The sequence below is a fragment of the Meles meles genome, chromosome 2, assembly GCF_922984935.1.
Source record: "Meles meles chromosome 2, mMelMel3.1 paternal haplotype, whole genome shotgun sequence".
NCBI lineage: Eukaryota > Metazoa > Chordata > Mammalia > Carnivora > Mustelidae > Meles > Meles meles.
The window spans coordinates 163,151,808-163,176,918 of NC_060067.1; the positions used below are offsets into that span (position 1 = coordinate 163,151,808).

A 25,111-nucleotide genomic window follows, 5' to 3' on the forward strand; every position below is an offset into this window, starting at 1 on the left:
TCCCAGAAGCTTCTTCACCTCCGGAGCACCCTCAGTTCTGGGCCCACCTGTATGTTTTCCACCTCTCAGGGGAGAGAGGGAGTGGAAGAGGGAATAGTGGGTAAACCAACCAGACGAGGTGTATGAGACTGATCTCTCAGTGACTCCTTACCGGGCTGTGACCTGACCCTGTCTGGGCTGCTGAGGGTCTCTAGGAGGTGTGAGGTCAAGGACACGCTTTTTGTTAGCTTCATTTGCCCATTTGTAAAGAGGGCAGAGTGAAAAAAAGTCTCAGAAAAGCTGTAAGAAATGAATTCACTGGCTGCACAGAGCAAGGCATGGCGACACACGGGATTCACCTTTTCATAGTTGGAGTAGCCCCCCATGACAGCCGGGTCTACGATGCCACTGAGCAGCATAGAGAGGGGATGCACAGAGAGGGCTCGGTCCCAGGCATGCTGCTGAACGCAGTTGCTGATCTTCTCATTGGTGAGTTCCATGGTTTCTATGGCATTCTCCAGGGGACTGATTTCCTCCTGCGACAGAGGACAAGGAAAAGGAAGGGCATTTTGTGAGCTCACAGGAAAGACGGAAAGAAAATTATAAGCATTCTCTTTTAAAAGGTATAAAATTCTCACCAAGCCATAAAAGAGTGAGGTTTTGCTTGTCAAGGTCATATTTATTTGGATACCACACTTACTGGAAATTGTTTTGCTCAGTTGCAAAATAAGTGACTTAAAATCTCCTTAGGAAGTATAAGGGTGACCCCAAAAATACAGCTCTCACAGTGATTCTTTCTTGGTGCCAAGGGTCTATAGAAATTTTGAAAAAAAAAAAAAAAAAATTGGAGCTGTTGTAATAATCCCAGATAGTTCTGCAGCACCCAGAATGTTCCTTGGCAAGAGGCCTGATGCTTCTTCCATGAGAAAAGGGAAACGATTTTGGAAGCCATACATTCAGACCATACATAAGTCACCTTAGTATAGGTTCTGTGGTTCAAAGAAGTCAGAAATAAGAAGATGTACTAGAATATTCAAGTTGAATTTTGGATGAAAATGAAAGAAGATTCAACACAGATTCAGAAAGAGCAACTCCTGTGGAAACGTCTTCAAAGGCAGGTTTCAAGAAAAATCGCCTTCTTCATTTTACCCATTGCCAGCCAGCATGACCGCCTACTGCAGCCTTGATGCCAAAAGTCTCTGTCCAAGAAAATCATACTCATACTTGAAAAGTAACAACTTATTACTAGTGGTAAGGAACACATCAGATTTCAGTTCAGATCTATTCAAGACCTATTTCTTGAAAGTTTGTTACCTGCCAAGTACTGTGCTGTGCTCCACAGTCACAAAAGTGACTAGGATATAATTCGTGGTTGGGAGGAGCCTATGGTTTTATTGTGGGGTCTCAAGACATATAAGCATGGGAGCAACTTGTTAGAAATAAGCCCAGGTTGCGGCGAGGCACAGGGAAAGGGCATCTAACCCTCCTTGGGAGCTTCAGACGTGGCTTCCAGGTGAAACTATTACCTAAAATGAATTTCGATGGGAGGTAGTTAGGTTGAGAAGTAGCATTTCAGGCCAAGAAAATGCCCCACTGTCATGGAGGGTTGAAATAACATGGAATGAGTTTAGTTCCAGAAGATTCCATAAGGAAATGGGGTGGCATAGCTGAGTCACAAGGATTTTGTATGAACCTGCTAAGGAACAGGGGCTTTATGCTCTGGGTACTAGGGAGCCACGGCAAGGTTCTAAGCATGAGAAGAAGATGGTCAGTTTTCCACTGTGAAACTCTCTGTGGAACTGTGAGGAAAACAGGCCTGTAACAGCCAAGGCAGGAGGCCAATGAAGGGGCTTTTTCCGTGGCATCCATCAGAGATGAATGAGGTACTAAAATGGGGTACAGTAATAGGAGATCTGTAATAAAGAAAACAGATTTAATAAATATTAAAAAGGTAAAAGGGGCAGCTTTGGAGAAGGACGGAGAAGGAATTGTCTGGGATGACCGGTGATGTGATTAGCCACGAATGAAAGAAGAGGAAACATTCTGGGAGAGAATGTGACTGACAGCACACTCAAAGGAGACATTCCGAAAATGGTTTGGTGCACTGGCAGGATCATGAGGAGACGAGATTCATTTGCTCATAAAAGAATCATTGACTGTGAGTAACCTTTAGGGTTTGTGTAGTAACATCAGTTATACAAAGGAGTTCTATTAGACAAGCATGGCTTTTATTTCTCTTTTGGAAAACAAAATTGGCCAGAGGAGGCTGGCCAAGCTAGTGAGAACTGGAGGAGGGCTTAACAAAGGCTCTTATTATATCCGGAGACACAAAGAATTTTCTGAGTTCCCATTTCAAATGACTCACCGTTGAAATTTGTTTGACTTCAAACCACTTGAGAATCCCAGGAAATGTGTACGCAGTTGTATACGTGGTCCTTTCGATCCACATGGTCTGGTGGAAGGAAGGAAAATCGGAAATGTCAGTTCCCAGGCAACACGGCAATGCTCCCTGCTTGAGGTCAGGGAGATTCTATTTCCAAATGCTTCCTTGGTAAATGGGCCGTTATTTTGAGGATGCTGGAGGTTTAAAACTGCAAGGTATCATCTGCTTGGGCCCTGTCACCCTCTAGAGGGGACGCGTGAAGCCCAGCAGCAACCCTGGAGTGTAAAAGCAGAGCCCAGTCTTGGGGGGAGGGGCTCCAGTCTCGAGTTCTCCACTGAGCCGGGCTGCTCTCCAGGTGGAAAGTGCGCAGCACCTCTGTCCTATGTTCCTACGGCTGCCGTCATTTCTGTGATCTGCGCTGGTTAGTTGGAAAGGCTACTTTACTTTGTTTTAGAGGGGAAAGGGGGTGGACTCACAGCAAATTCATTGTCTGGATCCTTCTCTCCTTTCCGGAATGGCCTGGAATATCTGAACTGCTGCACTTCATTGGCTCTGTAGTAGCTGGAGAAAGACATGGCCACCATGTTGTAGCTGGTCTCTTAGAATGGGCAGTCCTCAGTCAGATTTCAATAAAACCCTGGGCCGCCTCTTACACAGCCTGAGTCTTAGCCACTAAGTGACCTCTGAACTGTCTCCACAGAGAAGGCTGGAGGAGGTGCACTATTTGATTTTATTGCTCACTTTCTTATTTACGAATCCATTCCACAGCTCACCACTTAAAAAGGTCTATGTAGGGGCCCCTGGGTGGCTCAGTGGGTTAAAGCCTCTGCCTTCGGCTCAGGTCATGATCCCGGGGTCCCGGGATCGAGCCCCACATCGGGCTCCCTGCTCTGCGGGGAGCCTGCTTCCTCCTCTCTCTCTGCCTGCCTCTCTGCCTAGTTGTGATTTCTCTCTGTCAAATAAATAAAATATTAAAAAAAAAAGGTCTATGTATTTATATCCATGTTTGTGATTTCATTTGTGTTTTTTTTTTTTTAATCAAAATTGTAGCAATCCTACTAGCATTTTAGCTTCTCAGGAAAAAAGAAATGAGGCCTTTGATCACTGGGGACCCCACCCCACCAGGCAAGGTGAGGTGAGCCACTCCTCAGCGAGTGCTTCTGAGTGTAAGGAAGATCTAGGAGCTCTGAAGCTTCACAGTGAAATTCCTGATTTCCCTCTGTCTGCCTAAAAAAACCCCACAAGCTCCCAAATCCCTTTGAGTCACCAAGCTCTTATTTTATACTGAAAATACAATAAAGGGCTACTGTGGTCTGAATGCCAATGTGGAAATCCTGCTTCCCAATGTGATAGGATCAGTAAGTAGTGTCTGTGGCAGGTGCGGAGAGATGAGTGACCGCATAAAAGAGACCCAAGAGAGCTCTGTTACCCTTTCTGCCGTGTGAGGACACAGTGAGCAGTGTCTGTGAATCAGGAGGCAGATCCTCACCACACACCAGATCTGCTGCCGCCTGACCTTAGACTTCCCTGGCTTCCAGAACTGTGAGAAATAAATGTGTTGTTTATAAACCATCTAGTCTATGGGATCCTGCTATAGCAGCCCCAAAGGGCTGAAACAACAGAAGGTCTTCCACATGAGTTTAAGGCTTTGGTTTTAAAGATTTTATTCATTCATGCATGTATTCATTCATTCAGAGTGTGTACCTGAGCAGGGGGGATAGTGGTGGGCAAAGGGAGATAGAGAATCAAGTGAACTCTGCTCATGGGGCTCGATCTCATGACCCTGAGATGATCTCAGCTGAAATCCAGAGTCAGGGGCTTCACTGACTGAGCCACCCAAGAGCCCCAAAGCTTGGGTTTTGATATACTTTTAGACAGAATGTATTAGAGAGAAAATTTTTTTTTTAAAAGCAGCAAAACAGGGGTGCCTGGGTGGCTCAGTGGGTTAAAGCCTCTGCCTTCGGCTCAGGTCATGATCCCAGGGTCCTGGGATGGAGCCCTGCATCGGGCTCTCTGCTCAGCGGGGAGCCTGCTTCCCCCTCTCTCTCTGCCTGCCTCTCTGTCTACTTGTGATCTCTTTGTCTGTCAAAAATAAATAAATAAATAAATAAATAAAAATAAAGCAGCAAAACAAAACAAAAAATAAACAAATAAAAACCCCACTTACTTTAAGATCTGCTCCGGAACTGGTTTGTCCTTGTAGCTGGGTGGCAGGCTCATCACCGGCTTCACGGTGAAACACTGCATGTCTGAGAAACTCGTTAAGGAAGGACAAGGGGCCAGGCCATGAAGCTGTCCCAGGCAGAAAGCACCACTTGTTTCTCCTGCTTTGAGGATGGAAATGATACCTGCCTGAATCACTCCTTTTCCCCAAATGCTGGCATTGCACTGAAACAGCATTTCCTGATGTATTATGAAAATGCCTGATTAAGTTATAATCCTAGGACATTTCTTGGTCAGACCCCTGGCAAGCAACTCTGCCGCAGGGAAACAGAACTATCAGGGGAAGAGGGATTCCAAACTATTTTAAGTCATTTCTTTTGGACAAAGATGCCTGTGAAACGGCTGGACTGTGGGGCCCGTGCAGTAGGAACGTCTGGTCTCTGTGGCCATCACCTGTACATAGAAGGCCATAGCTGGGCACGGAACGAGGTTCTTAACATGTTCCCACCAGTAATGAACACAACAACCAACAGGCAGATGTTATGACTCTCCTTCTACAGAGGAAGACTCTGAGGTTCTGAGAAAACCCAGAGCACACAACTGTCCATGGTGAAGTCAGGCTTCTAATCCAGCTCAGGGGAAGAACTGTCTCGATAATTTTAATAATGACTTTTTTTTGTCCTTGCCAGTGCAGATATACTGTTTCAAAATCTAGAGCATTTAAAGTCGAGGTGAAGGCTCTTGGTGGGGACAAAACAGTGACTGCCAGCATCTCAGGGTGGTGTGTGGCCCCGGGCACCAGAACCACATGGACGCTCACAGGATGCACGATAAGAACTCCCAACAGCTGAACGAGAACCTCTCCGTGGTGAGTCTCACGTATAACAAAATCTGAGGACCACCGGGCTGTGCCTTACCTGGTCTAGCTGACAGCACTTTCACAGAAATGACCTCCTTTCGACTTTGCGCCTCCCAGAAGCGCTACTGGGTATTTGGGGAAAACAAACTCAAACCTCATGGATGAGAAGCCAAGGGCCTGGAGGAGGGAAGCCGTTTGGGAAAGTCCAAGAGGGCAGGCAGAAAGGACTGAGGGGCCAGTGACAGGAAATCCTAAATCTAGTTCTTGAAGACCTCGTCATTCCCACACCACAAAGGCACCTCCATTGTCTTCTGAACCCACATAGCCCAAACAAGGATTTATCCTGGAAGACCATTCCTTCCCAAGCATCTGCTATGTATTAACAGGCTGCTCTTCTCTTAAAGGTGTGCCTGTCTGTAGGTCTGTTATTATTATTGTCAATCTTTCTATAGTTACTTACCAACCTATATGTATAATGGCCAATATATATCGAATTTTTATTATATACCAGGCACTGTTCCTAATATTTGAAAAATGTTTACTCAATCTTTACAAGAACTCTGTGAGAAAGGATGATCATGATCCCCATTTTATAGATGGGAAAACTGAGGCACAGAGAAATTAAGGAACTTGCTCAAAGGGACAAAGTAAGTGACAGAGCTGAGACTCGAACCCAGGCACCTTGGCTCCAGAGCCTGCTCTCTTATCTATCCTGTCACACAAGCTCTGGCTTATCTACATCTCTTTGAATAGTGTTCAGTGTTGGGAGTATCTTTATTTTAGCACAAAACACATGAAAAAGTTTTAAAGATAATTTTGTTATAGAGTTCTTAGTGTTTGTTCTTTTTTTCTAAGAAAGCATGTAATTAATTTTACAGTAAGTCATCCAATGTTATTAAATCACTGAATGTTACAGAAGAAAAGCTATACATCTTTCTCCAGAATCCAGAATTCTGAACAGTCCTTCTCAAGCTCCTCATATGGCTATAAAACATATCCTTTAATATTTAAGATTTGCTTATTATCTATCTCCTTTACTTCATAACCATAAGCTAAGGACATCAGGGTCCCAAAGCTTTTACACAGAATGGGAAACTGAGGCAGAAGGTTACATGAGTGGTGGGGCGCCTGGGTGGCTCAGTGGGTTAACGCCTCTGCCTTCGGCTCAGGTCATGATCCTGGGGTCCTGGAATCGAGCCCCGCATCAGGCTCTCTGCTCAGCAGGGAGCCTGCTTTCTCCTCTCTCTCTGCCTACTTGTGATCTCTGTCAAATAAATAAATAAAATATTAAAAAAAAAAAAAAGGTTACATGAGTGGTCAGAGGGCAGGGCATATCCGCGCGCAGAGACAGGACTGAACCCTCAGCTTCTGTGGCTGGGCCGCGCCATGTCTCTCCAAGGTGAGGATACACTGCTTTGCGGACGACTTGATGTCCTCTCCTGGGGGCGTGGTGCTGGTCATCTTCTCGGCATTGGGGAACTGGGTCAGCAACCTCAGGCTGAAGTCTTCTCGCCTCTCGTACTCCTTGCCCCGGTAGATGAAGATTTTGTTCTGCAGGTCAGAGACAGCAAGGGGACTGATCACATATGAAGAGTGAAAGGGCGACTGGGGATCCTGGTGCTGAGGACACTACAGCCCTCCCTGGCCAAAGGACATTCTGCTAGAAATTCTCACTGAACACCTACTATGCGCCCAGCAGCAACCGCTGTACCTGGCAAGAGCTCATGGTTTCTTGGGGGAGATAAGTCATTGGCATAAGGCTGCCACTTCACTGCTTCTCAGAGCGTGGCCCCATGAGAACCACTGGTCTGTAAATGGTCTGCACCGACCCACAGGGAGATGAGCTTGTGCCCTAATGTAGACCCACGATGTCACCAGGCACAACGCTGAATTTAGTTGATTTTTTTTGTAGCAAGACAAGCCCTCTTCTTATCATGATCTGGTTGTGGACCAGCACTTGGACTGGGGCTGACTTGGAGAACAGCAAAGTTAGGAAGAGACTACGCACAACAACTCTCCACTAACAGGGAACAGGATTAATTTAGAGCAGCTCCTCGGCAATCCTGAGAATCCCTGTGGACAGCAATGTCAAAGTGCTCCGAATCCTATTCTCTCCCTTCTAATCTACATTCTTTTTCTGTTTAATAAAATTAATGAAATTGGATTTTTTTTTTTAGAAAGAAATTTCCTAGGCTCCAGGCATGGGAGTAATTTGATTCACAGTGCTGCTGCCGATGCAAATTCAAACGTAGTCATGTTTCAAAGGTTCCTGCTCATATGATGATCACTCAGATGAGTACTCAGCATTGGAAGCCCATACAGCATCCACTTTTTAACTAAACCCTGGTCCCATATTGTCCTGGAAAATGTTTTTGAAAATCACCTGTCCATTCCTCTAGCAAATACGTATTGGACAAACAGGAGATAATGCTAAGACACTAGGGATATAACGATGAACCTACTCTCACAAAACTCACCTTCTGGTGGGCAGAAACAGAAAACAAGAAAGTATGATAGTTTATGTAAGTACCAGGAAGGCAACAGACCTTCTAGGATAAACACCGATGGCAGGAAAAACTGCCAGGTCTTCTGGAATAGATGAGGAGATTTTTCCAAGCTGGGAAAGATGAGAATCTTTAAGCATTTCCATCATTCGGGCAAAGCTGTGGCCGGTAAGGAAGCAGAGGGTAAGGCAGCACTAATTGTAGGATGTGGACGACAATGGGAACGGAAGCAGACAAGCACAAGGTCTGCGCAGACTGAAAGAGGGGCTTCCAGGAAAACGTGGCATTGATTGCGCCCAGGTGAATGGACACAGTAAGGAGAGGAAAAGAGAAGGGGAGGGCAACCAGCAGGAAGAGTGAAAAGAAGGACAGGGCCACAGGGCAGAAAGTATGGAACTGAAGTAGAAGATAAGCTAGGATGAGCCCGAACACTGAAAGGCAGGCACCAGTTCCCAAAGCTCAGGGAATCCATTGGAGGTTCTGGAAGGAGGGAGTGACATGACAGAACCACGAGTGTAGACAACCTCAGTGCAAAGTGGGGTGTGTGTTCAACCGCAGGAATCCCAAGCAGGACTGAACGGGAGGAGGAGAAGCTTCTGGTGTCTGACCCTGGTGTCTGGTGGAAGGCAAAGAAGGTGGGGGAGAATCCCCAAGGATTCTGAGCTTGCTGGCCCAGAGCAGGAGGAGCAGCGGTGCCACTGACAGAAACGGGGAGGGAGGGAGGCCTGGCTGGGGCAGGGAGGGAAGAGGACGACACAAGTCTGGATATTCTGAGTCTGGGGAAATGGCCCATAACACAGAAGGGCATGGAGGTTACACCATGCAGAGGCTTTTATATTTTCCAGCACACAGTGACATACCTAACATCCACACGCCACTTCACAGTTTACAGAGCGCTCCTCCATGCTATTTATTTAATTCCGAAGCAGCCCTGGAACGTGGGCGGTATTTCTCTAACTCACACATCAGACAACTGGAGGTTACATAATTCAGCCAAAATCCTATAGCTGATGATGGAGACCCCCCCTTCAACGTGAAAGTCTAACCTTTGCTCAAACCAGTGCCGTCTCCAGCTCACGTCCCCTATTTCAAGGGACACCACAGTCACCCACCCATGCACAGCAGCCACCACTGCCCTATCAGGACTAGAGCACCGACACTGACCGCCAATCTCAGTCCAGAAGCTACTGCAAGGCTCTTTCCCAGACCCTCTCCTCCTGGTGCTCCATTCTCTCTCCCTCCACACGTGAACAACCCACCAATTTTACATCCAGTCTGGAACTTTCCTTTGAGTTCCAGGTCCATGCGTCAAATTGCTGACTCCCATCTGCTGGATGTCCCACATTACCTCATGTGGAGTGTGGCCCCAACCAGACTTTCACAAAGAATATATAAAGATCTGAAAGGCCATCTGTGATCCGGGACCCCAAGCCACCTGCCCCCCCACCCCCGACTTGCCCTCTTCTTCACATTCTTCCAGCCTCACACTTTTGAACCTGTCATCTCTTGACTGCTACCTCACTTCTTTCAGGTCTTGGCTTAAATGGCATTTTCTCACTGATATTTTTCCTATTCGCTCCATCTAAATTTACAACTCCATTCCCATTACTTGCCTCTCTCTTCACCGGCCCCAACACTTTCTCCATGATACACATGGAGTGTCTACAAGGGCTGAGGCATTGTTCTAGGCCATCGGACACACTAAATGTTTCACTTACTTTTTGTATGTTTCTAAACTAGAATATAAGCTCCACAATTTCAAGGATTTGGCTTGATTTGGACTGTGCCCCCATGCCTATAATAGAGCAAGGCAGAGAGCAGGAGTTCAATAAATATTTATTCAGTGAATGGATTGAATCTCTCTACCATGACTCTATTTTCCAGTATTGCTGTCTTACTGGATGGCTCCATAGTCCTTCTCGTTAGGCAGCCAGAAATCTAGAAACCATTCTTGCCACTGCCGTTCTTCCTCACCCACGTGTCCCAAGAACAATCATCAAATACTGTTACCTTATCATCTGAAACCTTTCCATTTTTCTCTAAAGCCACCTCCCTAGGATGTCCAGCCATCCCTTCCCTCAACATCTGTAATAGTCTCTAAGTGGCTTATCTGTACACATCCAGCCTTGTCCGTACCAGCCAGATGATGACTTTGCCAACACACAGAATCTGCAATGGCTCCCTCCTGCTCTTGGGGTGCCAACAACACAGCCACAGCAACCTCATGGCCCTGTCTTGCATGTTGTCCCCATGCTTCGTGCCTCAGCTCCCGGCTTTCCCAACTTCCTCTGCTCCCGCTGGACTGGCCTTCCATTCCCAGGCATTGCCACACGCTTGCCCACCACTTCCTCTGCCTGCAATGCCTTTTTCCTACTATTTTTATCTCTGAGACTCCAAGCTCGCCTTTCAAATTGCAGCTGAAGCAGAAATTCCCTAGGAAGTCTTTCCCGACTCTTAAAAAGAAAAAAAATCATGCGTAATTTACATATAGTAAAATCTACCCTCTTTAGGGTAAATTCTCTGAGTTCTGACAAACATCACCATGACCACAATCAAGATACACAACCGTTTCACCACCAGCCAAAATTTCTCTGTGCCTCTGAAGCCTAACCCTCCCCCTCGTGCTACGAGAGGACCACTCATCTGCTTTCCACCCTTGCCGTTCAGTGTCGGCTTGGCCAGAGCCATATAAATAAAATCAAAGAGGACGTGGACTTTCTGGTCTAAGATCTTTTACTCAGCATAGTGCATCCGAGACTCATCCACATGCTTGTGTGGATCAGGAGTTCATTCTTTTTTATGACTGAGTTGTGTGCCATCGTACGGCTATCCCACAGGTTATTTAACTCTTCACCAGTGGAGGGACATGTGAGCTGCATCCGGTCTTTGGTGATTATAAATACTAAACAATCATGTGCAATTTTTTTTTTCCTGTGAACATAAGTTTTTATGTTACTTGGTAACTCCTCCCTAATTAACCAACTCTTAGAGCACAGACTACCCGCCTTGGTCAGTTTCAATCTCCATTCATTGGCGTGATTATTTAATTACCGTTACACGTGTGAGGCTGTGAATTCCGAGTAAGGACTGTATCTGACTGGAATCTGCCTCATGTGTGCCTGGCACACAGCAGGCGCTCGCTACCGTTACGAATGGATGAGTTACCTCCTCCTCCGGCACGTGAGGAATGTAAAGTACTTCTTTTCTCACTTTTTCTTAAATCAGGGGATAGGAAAATGGATAATATGTTTAAACACAGCCAGCTCTACAGAGACTTCCTTTTTGTGTGTGTGTGTGTGTGTGGGGAGGAAATCAGATTTTATTTGTTTTGTAGATTTTAAAATCAGTATCACATTATAGAAAATTTTGAGAAGGAAGAATAACATGGTCCTTCTCACTATTACAACACCTGTTTTTATTTTTGTGAAACTTTTGCAGTCTTTTCCTTGGGATATTTGCTTTCCAACCGGCTCAGGCTGGAAATAAAACAAACAGCTAAATACATCAATCCACACTTCTCCCCAGCCTGACCCACAGCAGCAGACCCATGGAGGCGACGGTTCTTTTTCCCTTTTTCATTCCACCTGGGAAAAGCCATTTTACAAAGGAGTTGCCAGAATACCGGAGGCTGCGGTGTGGGGTGAAGAGGCCGGCCACGCAGGAAGTGGCTCCCCTCCCTGGCCTCCCACAGTGAAGACACGGGCCTCCAGCTGCTAACACATGAGGCCCATCTGGAAAAGAGATGAGACTGTCCCTCCTTCAGACTGCGCGGCTTAATGGCTCGGAGGACCACCCTGAGGTTTCTTACCCGGAGGAAAGAAGGAAAGCCCTGTCCGTAGTATCCAACAGCAAAGTATTCAGGCTGAGGCCTCATTGCTTTAATGATGTTCTCATAAAACGAGGCTCTTTTTTTCTGGAAAACAAAACAAGACATTCCACAGGCAAGTTACAAGGGCACCATTGAGGGGTGGGGAAGATCAGACTATTTGCTTTGTTGTTTCCCATGAGCCAAGAGGCAAAGGAACAGTCTTTGGAAAATATCCTGTGGGCCAAGAAGCTATCCCTTTCTCAGATGGAAGGGTTTGGACCTGGGTCTGTGAATGAGCCTTGGACGGTCTGGCAATCTCCGGAGTTGCCTGCGGGAAGACACGCGCGGTGTGCCGCGCGTGCGTTCCTCTGTAAAGGGAGGCAGTGTTTAGCTCTCACCAGTTTTCTGAAGAGGGTTCAAGATCCCTAAAAGGTTAAAAAGCTCCTTCTGAGATGTGCAGAGGGTGGCTGCACTTAAACAGAGACCCAGGAAAAAAGAAGATAAAGAACTTTCGGGTTCACACAGGTGGTTTCGATTAAAGTCCTTGGTTCAGCTACAAGTGCCCAGAAGGTGGTGGTGATGTTCTGTTTTTCAGTGTCTGGTCTCAGCGCTACCATTAATCCTTCCCTTGGGAACAGGATTTCTGGCCAGGGCTGAGAGTAGCCTTAAAGAGAGCAAAATAGGTAGCCAGACCCTTCGGGGGACGTCCCTAGGCCCCTCTCACAATGGTCCCATGACCATTTACTTACTTTAGTATTTACTTCTTTATTTAGGTGATTTCTAGCACGTTTTCTTAGCAGGGTTAAAGCGGTGTATCACTAATCGCTCCATTTAGTTAAGGAAATTAAGAAGCGATTTCTTTTTTTTTTTTTTAAAGATTTATTTATTTGACAGACAGAGACAGAGATCACAAGTAGGCAGAGAGGCAGACAGAGAGAGAGGAGGAAGCAGGCTCCCTACTGAGCAGAGAGCCGGATGCGGGGCCCGATCCCAGGACCCCGGGATCAGCTGAAGGCAGAGGCTTCAACCCACTGAGCCACCCAGGTGCCCCAAAGAAGCGATTTTCTGTGTGTAATGATAGCAGGAGCTGGTACCACACCCCGGCAAGCTGTTCAAAGTGATCTTGACGACTATCCCCTCAAAGAAGCTACACTCGACCCTTGAACAACACGTGTTTAAAATGGATGAATCCACTTACAAGCAGATATTTTTGGTAAATACAATATAGTATGGGAAGTCTCTTCCTTTCAATTTCTTAACATTTTTCTCCAGCTTACTTTATTATAAGAACAGTATATAATACGTATATAAAATATGTGATCAACTGTTTATATTATCAGTAAGGCTTCTAGTCAGCAACTATTCAGCAGCTAAATAGAAGACAACTTCTATTGTCAACAATAGGCTATTAGTAGTTAAGCTTTGGGGGGAGTCAAACATTATATGCAGATTTTCAACAGTGTTGGGGGTTGGCTCCCCTAAGCTCCCCTCCTTGCATTGTGCAAAGGTCAACTATATTATTACGTAACAACAGGTGACTTGACCTTTTGTGATTCCACTACTAAAAATTATCAAATGTAATGTGTGTTGGCCTACCACTGGACATTCAGAGTGTTATTTTTGTTTTGCTGTTTTGTTTCTAATAGTTGGGTCTGTGCCGGTGGCCAGGCACCACACAGAAGTTCATGGAACTGTGATGTGTGTAATGTGTGTAAGCCCCACAGTGACATTTTGGGAGAAGGAGGGAGGCAAAATTTGAGACTCAAGATCCAGCAGAAGCATTTAACAACATACCAGGATGTGCATAACAAAACACACACACGCGCACACACACACAAAACAAAAAACAAAAAGAAGGCTCATAGATTGGCAGTTCATTCATTCGGGAGGACCCTGAGGACGGGGACCACAGAACGAGTGATTCTGATGAACAGAAGATGTCAGAAGATATTTGAACTGTGGACAGTGTTCTCAGAAGGCAGAGTAACCAAGAGGGTGAAGAGGAGATGTGTCAGGAATATGGAGGAGGGTCCCTACTCTAGGGAAACAAAATGCACAGGGAAGAGAGAGAGGTCCGGAGGCAAGGATCCTAGGCCCTTATCAGAGATAATTTAGAGGAATCATGATAACACCTTTAGGACCTCATCTTTTTTTCACTTTTCTTTCAAGCAAGGTTTGCTTTCCCACTGTGAAGAACATGGTTTATCTTGATTATCTCAAACGTAGAAAAAGATTTTCACGAACACAAATTTAGCACCCCTGTCGGACCCTTGCCCTATGCTGACCCAGACTCACCAGCAGGTTGCCGAGGCCCTCATAGTCAAATACTTTGCTCTCATAGGTCTCAGCCAGCTCTTTGCTCAGTTTGATGGCCTTCTCCCACATCTTGGAAAAAACAAAAGTAGGGTTATAAGCCGAGAACAAAGCAGTCACTGATCTGTCTGCGAAAGCCAGGGTAGAGTGGCTGACAATGACCAAGGAGTCCGGTGGATTGAGTTTCTGCAAATATTCCCACCACGCCTCATCTCTTGGACCAACTAAACCTTTTCTTTTGACAGGATAACGCTACTCTATCTTGGCTGCTCTGCCAGGGAGCATGTTCTAGAATTCTGTTTGTAAGAACATGAAGAACACCATGTGTTCCAAAGAAAGGGATACTGCACTGAAAGGGCAAAGCACTAATACCATTGAGAGCTGAGAGGAACCCCGTTCCAAAGCCTGGGTTATGAGAGCTTGTGAATCTCGTTGGACAGGAAAGGAAGTCAGTGTGGGCCTTAGTTCTGGTTCTGGAGTATGTGTGCGTTTGTGTGTATATATATATATATATATATATATATATGATGTTTCTTGTATTGATGAACATTGTAAGTTCACTAATTGTAAGACACAGCTTACTGGGTCTCTGGGCTTCCAGTTTTTCATCTGTAAAAAAGATATAATACCTACCCAATAGGGTTTTAGGGAGAATTAAATTAGAAAAAAAGCCTGGAAATCACTCAAAACAGTAACTAGCACTAAATAGATGGTAGCTACTTTATCATGACGAGTATTATTTATTTATTTGTTTATTTAATTTATATACATATATATTTTTTAAATATTTTATTTATTTGACAGAGAGAGAGAGACCACAAGTAGGCAGAGAGAGAGGAGGAAGCAGACTCCCTGCTGAGCAGAGAGCTGGATGTGGGGCTCGATCCCAGGACCCTGAGATCATGACCTGAGCTGAAGGTAGAGGCTTAACCCACTGAGCCACCCAGGCGCCCCACTGCCTGATTTTTCTTAAATTAATTTTTTTGTTTCATGTTCTTTTTAAAAAATTCCAGTTAGTTAACATATAGCGTAGTATTAGTTTCAGGAGTAGAATTTAGTGATTCGTTACTTACATAAAACACCCAGTGCTCATCAGAACAAGTGCCCTCCATAATGCCCATCATCCACTAGCCCATCCCTCCACCCGTCACCCCTCCAGTAAGCCTCAGTTTGTTCTCTACAGTTAAGAGTCTGTTTCATAATTTGTCTCTTTCTTTTTTTCTTCTCCCATGTTCCCTTATTTTGTTTCTTAAATTCCACATATGAGTGACAGTATATAGTATTTGTCTTTCTCTGACATATTTCACTTGGCATTATACTCTCTAGCTCCACCCATGTCATTGCAAATGGCAATATTTCATTCTTTTTGATGGCTAAGTAATATTCCATTGTATACGTGTGTGTGTGTGTACACACACCCCATATCTTCTTTATCCATTCATCAGTGGTTGGACATTCAGGCTTTCTCCATAACTTGGCTACTGTTGATAATGGTGCTGTAAACATTGGGGTGCATGTGTCCCTTCAAATCAGTACTTTTGTATTCTTTGGGTAAATACCTAGTAGGAAATTGCTGGGTCATAGTGCAGTTCTATTTTTAACTTTTTGAGGAACCTCCATACTGTTCTCCAGAGTGGCTACACCAGTTTGCATTCCCACCAACAGGGCAAGAGGGTTCCCCTTTCTCTGCATCCTCTCCAACATCTGTTGTTTCCTATGTTGTTAATCTTAGCCATTCTGACAGGTGTGAGGTGATACCTCACTGTGGTTTTGATTTGTATTTCCCTGATGATGAATGACTTCGAGCATCTTTTCATGTGCCTGTTAGCCATCTGGATGTCTTCTTTGGAAAAATGTCTATTCATTTCTTCTGCTCATTTCTTAACTAGATTATTTGTTTTTTGGGTGTTGAGCTTCGTAAGTTCTTTACAGATTTTGGCTACTAACCCTGCATTGGCTATGTCGTTGCAAACATCCTTTCCCATTCCAAAGGTTGTTTGGCTTATTTACTTATTTCACAAACAGGTTCACTGCTAAATCAGGAATAATGGCTGGAAGTGGCAGTCCATAAGAACTCTCCAAACCTCTGAAACGAGTCAAATCTAGGATCTGTTTTGTTTGGATAGTGCATGTTTTTTTTTCTTCCTCCCCTGACACCTTCCATATTTTTTTCCTATTTTAAAAGCCTTTCATTTAGCCATGCTGACCAGCTGACTAAAGACTCCACAACTTCCTGCCTAGTTCACATGTTTACCTTTTTCCAGAGCCCCTGGGGCAATTAATTAGGCCCCCTGTTACCTGTGGCGTTAGGCAAGTCGTGGCCTGGGTGTGGGATGTGCACCAGGGGCTGGCCCACAATCTCTAGAGAATGCACTGAAAATCATGGTGCTAGCTCCTGGCACTCAGCAGTATTCAAAAGGTAAAATTATGGTTATAGAGAATCGGGCTCTGGGCTGCCCATTATATCCTCCATTGGGTTAAGTGTCCTGAAGAACTGATCTTTATTTACTTTGTTAGCCTAATTTATCTATTCATTTGCTCTCCCACTAAAAATACCAAAATTCAAAGAAACACATGGGAATAATAAAGAGTAAGTCATGAGTCATTGTTTTAAAATAAAGGATTTGTGTGGTCTTTATCCTGAGTCCCTGTGAAGGAGCTTCTAAGTCCCTGGAATTTCTCCAGTGATGGGAGTGTCTTTGTTGTTTCTGGTGGGCCCCTCAGACCACACCTGAATTTATACTAGTGAGGAACTCTTGGTGGGCCTCGAGATGGTCTCAGAACGGGGCTGGCCTTGCCAGACTGCAGCCCACGGGATCAGAGGATCAGGGCCCTGATCTACATGGAATCAGCCAGACCTCCCGGGAGGAAAGGGCTGCTGGAGACAGAGTTCACTCACACAGCCAAAGGTTCAACCAACGAAGGCTTCAAATGAAACCCCAACAAAAACTATGCACAGAGGCCCAGGTGAAATTCTCAACATCTATTTGCTAGGAGGCTGATGTGCCCTGAATCCACTCACGGGAGAGGACACAGGAGCTTTGCATATGGATTGCTCCTAGACCTTGCCCTACATTTTTCTTCAATTGGCTGGTCCTGATTTGTGTCCTTTAAGACAAAACTGTAATTGTAAGCACAGCACCTTACCAAGTTTTGTTAGCTGTTCCAGAGTATTATCAAATCTGAGGGGGTTCAGAGGACACCCTCCCCCAATTTACTGTCAGTTGCTGATCCATGTGGGTAGCCCAGAAACCCCTGAACTGTGACTGGTGTCTCAAATGAGGGCTGTCTGACTGGGGACTATTTCCTGAACCTGAGGGAACTGGGCTAACTGTGGGTAGTTAGCATCAGAACTGCCCCGCAACACTGCAAAAACAGACAGTCCAATACTCACTTTGCCTTTGTCAAAGTATGATATGATTTCTTGATACAGCTTCTCTTTAAGCTCTTGCTGGGTGTAGACATAGTAACTGTCTCTCTGAAGCAAATGGGGTACACAGGGCTTATCCGACCACTGAAAAACAAACAAAAGGAACAAAAGAGATGAACACATCTTAACATGTCGGTTAAGCAAATCAATTAACCAAAGGAGATCCATGTAACAAATATTCAGCCGATAAAAGTCACAGACATATTTGTATATATATTTGATTCAGCCGTGTTGTTTAGATTATTTATTAAACACAAAAATTGCCCCACCCCCCAAATAAGACATATGTCAGTTTCAAAACAAGTAATGCCAAAATGGGCCACCACGTGAGGCACTGCTGTGAACAGTAGCGAAGGGTGGGGAGGGCCGCCCAACACACTGGTCACTGAAGGTACCACTCAGACAACGGGATGAAAGAAAAATTTAGAAGTATGAAAATGGGAAGGAAGGGGTAAAACTATGACTGTGTGCAAAGACTGTATTCTTCATAATCCACTCCTTCACAAAGCATGCCAACTGAACAACTATCACAGATAATGAGAGAATTAAGTAGTGGCATAAAAATTAACAGATAATTTAACATTAGTTAACATTAATTAACATTAATTAACAGATAAATTAGAGATAATTTAGAGGTGGGTTCCCAGGAATAGATAACCATGTTGAAGAGATAAGACCAGGACTAGAATAAACCCCAAATGAGAAGATATCCAGGCACAACAATATGAATGTATTAAGGCTACTGAATGGTCCACTTTAAAATGGTTCAAACAGTAAATGTTAAGTTCTGTGTATTTTACCATAATTAAATTAAAAAAGAAAAGATACCTAGGAATCAACATAACGAGGAATATGCAAGACTTCTACACAAGAAAGCTTAATACATCATTGAAGGGCACGAAAGCAGACTTGAACAAATGGAAGTCCTAACATGTTTTTGGGTAAGAAAATGCTACTCCATAAACATGGAAATTCTTCCTATATCAGTGTTTAAATTTCATGATTCCAAAGTCCACATGGAAAAATAAACATAAAACAGTGTGGTCCTGGTGCGTGAACGGACAAGAGTTCATTCAGACCATGCAAAAGTGTATGCAATCTGGTAAGAGACTTGCCTTGAGTAGTGATTTACTACATAACAAAGATAGAATATTATCCCAATGAGGAAAATATGGACTATACTTAATAAAGAGCACCCCTAAATTCAGTAGCTAGCTGTTGGGGGGGGCGGGAAGCTGCATCCACACCTCCAACTTTATGCCAAGGTAGAGTTTAACTGAGACAAAAGGACCTACAGTCACCGGCACACCAGAGTCTCTCTATGATCATTCCACGGTCAGCAAGCCCTCCTACCATCCCAAATGCAATAAGCTTGTTAGTGCCCTGAACCTGAACATGAATTGTGAATGGCTGCCCTGGGCAGTGGTGAGGCAGAGGCCTCCTGTTTTTAATGACAAAGCTAAGAACAATGTACATGCCTTATTTTAGTAAAAAAAATAAATTATACCGGAAAATTAATTGCTAGGGGCAAGAATGGCGACAGGGAGATGTAATAGGGGGCTACCGCCATGCTCTAGGGGAGAGACAACGGACCAAGACAACAGCAAGACGATAAAGAAAAGTGGATAGAAAGAAGAGACAATCAGGATCCCTAAAAGATGTCTGCACTCCCGTGTTCACTCAGCATTGTTCACAGCAGTCAAGACACAGAAACAGCCTAAGCATCCAACAATGGATAAAGAAGGTGTGGGATATATATGCATTGGAATGCCATTCAGCCATGAGAATAAAGGAAATCCTGCCATTCTGGGCAACATGGATGGACTTTCGGGTGTTACAAGTGAAACAAGCCGGACAGAGAAAGACAAAGATTACCTGGTAGCTCTTACATGTGGGCTTTAGAAAAAGCCAAACACATGAAAACAGAGGGCACAGTGGTGGTTACGAGGAGATTGGGGGTGGCAGGGGCACTGGGGAGATGTTATTTGAAGGGGGCAAGTACAACCAGAGCATAAATAAATCCCAGACACCTAACACATAGTGATTACAGACAACAATACTGTACCACAAACTTCACATTTTCTAGGAGACTGGATCTTAATTGTTCCCATGCCAAAAAATAAAAGAGGTAAGCATGTGCCTTGTGAGAGGTGTTCGCAATCGCTACTGGTCTGTGATTCCGGCTTGGCCTCCATGTGGGAGGGTGAATAAAAGATGACAACAGGTATTTGCCTGAGCGCCTGGGTCAAGAGAGGAGCCCTTTAGGAAAATGGGAAAAAAGAAGAGGGTAGGAAAGGATCCAAGAGCACTGTGGGGAATGACAACTTCTCTTACTGCTGGGAGAAGTGTGAACTATTAGCCGCTCCGTGACTATGATGTGGAAGGAACAGTTCACACACAAATGCAAAGTTAGCGGACTGGTCAGAGCTAGAAATCATGATTCGGGATCCATGACATGTAGGTATATGTATATCCCCGGCACACGACTCTGACTCTGTAAGAGAGTATAAGTAGGGGAGTGCTGCTGTATTCATTTACAGCTCATCTCTTGGCAGTTCTATGATGATTCTTTACATACATTAATCAACGTGTATTTTATTTCTTCAATGAGACTGTCAGTTACTGGAAGCCCGTAAGCCGCACTCTGCTTCCAAAGGATTTTTAAACAAATAACTGACATTTTCCCCACCTCGGCAGAAAAAAAGCAGTGCTTGTTTAGAAGGCATATGAGTGCTCTTGGATAGAAGGATCTCCCTTGAATATGGCTCCTTCCCATTCAAAGTCATGAAGCTGCAGGATTTGGTCCCAAAGGGCTTGGACAGGGGACTTCCATGCAGTGGAAAAAGGCACGCCTGACCCACTCACCTGCAGCAGCTCGGCGTGGAGGAGGAGGGTGTAGGCGGCTTCTGTGTAGTTTTCAGAGTCTCGGTGCAAGTCCCGCAGCTTGTACAAGTACCTGGGCAGAAGGGGAGGAAGGGGGCACTCTGCCGCTCGGGTTCAGCTCATTCCACAACCGCACTGCAGCCTGCTTCCCCAGCTTTCCTTCCCTGCTTTCTCACAGACTAAGGACTCCATCATCTCCTGTCTTCCCCTCCCTCTACCCCTCTCTGCTGCTTCTTGTCTGCGTGTCTTTTCTACTCCAACGGCTCTATTTTGTACTCTTCCTTTAATGCAGTGGTGCTTATTATTTTTTTTTTTTTTTAATGTCATGGACCCCTTTGAGAAACCTCTCCCCGAGAAAATGCATTTGGTTAAAGTCCGAGTTTGTTCCATGCTCAGGGCTTTCAGCATCCCAGGCGGATGGTCCCTGACACAAGGCACCTGTCCATCCATGCCTCTGACCTATGCAGCCTTTCCTGATTGCTCTGGCCAGTCTTCCATCCTTCCCCGGAATGCCAACACCATCCTCCCTACGCGCTCCCTCAGGTTGGACTTCGGCATCTGTCTAAAGAGTCTGCCTTTTCCATAGGGGAGGGGGCAGCTCTCCTATTTTTTGGTGTCTCTCAAAGCAGCAAGCATGGTGTTGGGACTTAGCATTTGTTTACTGAAGAAATAAATAATAAAGCCAGGACATACATGGCAAAAGCAGAAATCTCCTCCAGCTTACCTTATGTATATGTCCTCTCTCTTCTTCTCTTTATAAAAATTCTACCAAAAAAAGGGGGGGCAGAAATACCAATGTAAGTCAAAGGTTATGGACAAGCTGGCCACGGAAATGACCAAACCACTACATTTACAGTGTCACTTTTCCAGAGGCTATTGTTTTCCTTTAACACAGGAAGAAAATTTCCTTAACTGCCACAAAAAAAGGTAGCCATCATTTATAAAGTTAAGTTGAAAATTTTTTTTAGGACTCATGCCTCTAAAAAATGTGAGGGAAACCCTCTATGTGAACAGATAACCAACTGGTACTTCAGTCAATGGGTGGTCTTTTTTTTTTTCTCAAGGGGTCAGTGGAGTCAGACTCTTCCTTTCTATTGAGCAGAGGAATGCAAAGCAGCCTAAACTTCTGACAGCTGTGGTCCCGGCTACACATATCTAGGGAAAGGCAAGACCACAGAGCTCTACCATCATGAGGACTCTACAGACTCTGTCCTCATGATACAGTGTTTCTGATGCAACATTTCCAACAAACAAAGCAACCACATATAAACAAGACAGAGGAAAAAGTGAAGGATGGTCTTCGAGCAAGAGTGGAGCCAAGGGCTTAGGTTTCACTTTCCACCCCCATGTCTGTGGGAGCTGACTTCTGAGCCCAAAGCTGAGTCAGCAGTTCCAGCTGAACTCAGCAGGATGCAGACTCCATACAGGTGGCCTCTGGGTAGCTTTGGGCCTGGGCCATCTACTCAGAGCTGAGCTATGCCTGTAGGGGTGGCCCAGCAGTGCCCTCTCGCCAGCCCGGGATCCTGGCACCTACCAGCACATTCACAGTACAGCTCATGCGGTTCTCCTTGCTCTCGTCATGCATGATAATGGTTCTGTAGTCCAGCAGGTGCTCTAACAGGCTGCTGACCAGGAATGCGAACACTTCTCCCGAGGTGGCGAGGTACTTATGTTTCCGGCAATGTTCTAGGAGCCTGGAAGGGTGGACACAGAAACAAATGCTCCATTTGCATACTGTCTGGCATTCCAGCACCGTTAGTGAGCACTGTCCAAGGTTCCTGCAGCAGGTGGCGCCAGACCAGGAGCCACACACCTTCTGTGTAAGGCCAGCCCCTCCAGGGCTCCACTTCACTGTCCCTCCTGGTGACTCAAGTCCTACATTGCCTTCAGGGCTTTGATTCAAGTCCCACTGGCATTTAGAATCCCAGCCCACAATGCCCATCTTTGAACTTCTATCTGTACTTGCTTTTTGTTTTTGTCTTTGTCATACCACAGAAATGAGAACCTTTGCCCAAAAGGTTTATGTATGCTATCTGATCAGTCTACTGAAACTGAAAGGGACCATCTTTTTATGTCTTCATTCTCCCTAAAGCCTAGCACTTGTCCCTAGCATCCTGTGGGCATTCTGGAAAGGCCTGGATCAGTGCCCAATCTAGAGGATGCTAGGAATCTAGTGCACATCCACACACGTGCCTCTTCAGATGAAAGTGTTATTTAGCAACAGCAACAACAAAAATGCAAAGTTATAAATAAATAAACTGAGGATAAATTTTTGATCTAAACCTTCTCCTGTTGGACCCAAATACAGCAAAGTTATTCTACAGGAGCTTCTTGGATTTGATAACTACAAAAAAAAACCCCTCAGAGAACAAGATAAAAAAGAGAAAGAAATGGGCTCAAAGAATAAGCCCAGACTTTAGAATTATTCTTGAACACTGGAGGTTTGTATAGTCAAATTTTTCTGAGTGATTCAGATAGAATGGAGGAAAAAAAAAAGAACTTACAGTGAAAAATCAGCTTGGGACTTGAAAAAAAAAAAAAGGTAGTTTATCATTTGTAAAGTGTGGGTATATATATATCTGTACAGGTATGTAATTTCTCCATTTAATTCCTGTATGAGATCCAAATTACAAGACTGATGATAATGTGGGGTTTGAAACTCAAACAGGTAAACTTAACAGAAACAGGATAAAAAGATCAACGAATTGGTCTTGTCATCCACTAAAAGCAAACTAAGAAAGACTTCTGGTTCTTGAAAATATAGCTGAGTCATCAATTCAGTTCCATTTCTGAGCACCCAGTGTGCTCTGGCTCCTTAAATCTTAAAAAACAGAAAAGTTTGAGACTTTGTTTCTGAAATACTCACAGTTTCTCCAGAAGGACCTTGTATTGTTCATCTCCTCTGCCCCCTTCCACCTCTTGGTCCAGCTTTGTGATCAACTCGTTCTCAAACTGAAAGCAGGTTCAGAATGTCACAGGAGAATGCCAGGTATTCTTAGAAGAGGGCACGTAAGCCCCCCAGCCAACATTTCTAGATTCGACCCGACCCTTTTATTGAACTGCGAACACTTGCCAACATATTATAGGGCAAGATCACACTTCATGTCTTCCATTAATCATGTGCCAGGGCCCTATTGAAACGCTCTATACTAGACTCATGTTACTTTGTCCTTTGCTTTACATTGTAGGAAATAGAATAGCCTTTCTTCCTTTGAAGGAAACGTCAAAACACGAGACCACTTCCTTTGAGGGAGATGCAAAATAAGAGACCACTGCATCAGTTCCTCAATCCCCAGCACTATCTTCCCAGCTACAATGCAACGGATAGAACTAAGATGCGTGATGTCAAATTTTAATTATCCAGAGATGCAATGCTGTTTGAGGAAACACATGGAGCAAAAAGACTGTTTCTAGGCCATAGGATACAACATCCCATTCTGTCTCTAAGTGCTTTACAAAATGAAATGTAAACAGTTTTTAGAGCAACTTGGATTTGTATTACTCAGGCTACGGCTCCCCTCTGGAAAAGGAAAGTAAGCAAGAGCTGACTATCTATCTGCGCATTTGGAAGACTCCAGTTCTACCACTTACCATATGGAAATTGCCGTTCCCGCTGAAGTTGAACTCACACTGCATCATGTCAAAGAAAATGGGGATGGTGGCTTTTCGGAGCTCGACTTCAGGGGTCAGGGTGACCTCAAGAATGGGACCCACCATGGAGGGGATAAATTTGATTTTGTGGGGACCTGAAATGAAAGTAAGCGAGGATATTAAAAAGTGGTTTCACTGGAAGTCAGGCATCACCATGTTCCTCCAAAGGGCCAGAAGAAAAGAAAAAGGTCATGGGGGTAAAATCAACTCAATTCAGAGGTGAGTGACTAAATGTTATATTCTGATAACATGTGGATGTCACAATGCAAGACCTACAAGTCAACTTTCACTTCTAGACACACAGACAAAGTCGTCTCAGGGTTACTGGGAATTAGAATCGGAAGAACCATCACAGGGAGCTTATTACACAGGACTTGTACATGGGCCAGTTCAAGGTCATACACTCACCCAGGTTATACCACATGTCCCGGATTCTGAAGCCAATCTCCTTTCTCATGTCCCCGTACCTAGGAAGATCATAAACAAGAAAAAGATCTGCAGTGGAAATCAGTTCATATATTAAAATGATGAGGTGAGTAGGAATGACCTGTTGTCCCTCTCAGTCACGTTTATGGCAGGTTTGAGGCAAGGTCACTTTATGAGATGCAGTCAACACTGAAAAGAACTCCCAAAGAGAACTGGGCTACATGGAGAGGGGGACTTTACTAGCAGGAGGAGGCCACATGTGAACACTAAAAAATAACTTAGAAATGAAACTGTCAAACTTACTGAAGGGAGAAGGTGGGGGACTATTCTGGCCACTGCTAAGCAAAGAAACAAAACAAAACATACCAAGCGCTAATGAAAAGGCAGATGAATGCGGTATGATGTAAATAGTCAGGTGACTGATGTTGGACAAACATGCTGACTTTTTTTTTATTTGAGTAACCCACCCACACTTCAGTATGTTCTTCAAAGTACTCACACTGAGAAAAGCTCTAGATACACCTTCTCAGTAGAGGGGGGTGTTGTCCCCAGAGGGGTGAAACTTGGTCCTTGGGGGCACAGCAGGCTTACTGTTCTTATGTGTGAAGTACAAATCACATATTACTGTATGTGACATGCAGTGGATCTGTGGTATTAATATTTCGGCAGGGGTGTGATTAGGAAACCAATTTCTGAAAAGGTTCCTTATAGG

The 25,111-nt window shown here is 44.7% G+C and overlaps 1 protein-coding gene across 2 annotated transcripts in view; it reads right to left on the reverse strand.

Annotated features, from left to right (window-relative positions):
• Window positions 1-25,111, reverse strand: part of DOCK5 (dedicator of cytokinesis 5) — a 217,889-nt gene that overhangs the window by 20,957 nt on the left and 171,821 nt on the right. Inside the window, exons 32-45 of one of the 2 annotated variants that reach the window (XM_045997731.1) lie at window positions 24,382-24,440; window positions 23,914-24,068; window positions 23,189-23,274; window positions 21,857-22,016; window positions 21,047-21,087; window positions 20,305-20,395; window positions 17,404-17,523; window positions 13,992-14,081; window positions 11,697-11,801; window positions 6,794-6,935; window positions 4,530-4,611; window positions 2,839-2,923; window positions 2,345-2,431; window positions 339-515 (exon numbers count right to left, since the gene is read on the reverse strand). In XM_045997731.1, coding sequence (XP_045853687.1) covers window positions 339-515; window positions 2,345-2,431; window positions 2,839-2,923; window positions 4,530-4,611; window positions 6,794-6,935; window positions 11,697-11,801; window positions 13,992-14,081; window positions 17,404-17,523; window positions 20,305-20,395; window positions 21,047-21,087; window positions 21,857-22,016; window positions 23,189-23,274; window positions 23,914-24,068; window positions 24,382-24,440 — 1,480 coding nt within the window. Of the gene's footprint in view, window positions 1-338; window positions 516-2,344; window positions 2,432-2,838; window positions 2,924-4,529; window positions 4,612-6,793; window positions 6,936-11,696; window positions 11,802-13,987; window positions 14,082-17,403; window positions 17,524-20,304; window positions 20,396-21,046; window positions 21,088-21,856; window positions 22,017-23,188; window positions 23,275-23,913; window positions 24,069-24,381; window positions 24,441-25,111 lie in introns of those variants that run through there. The other variant, XM_045997732.1, reaches the window with a different exon arrangement.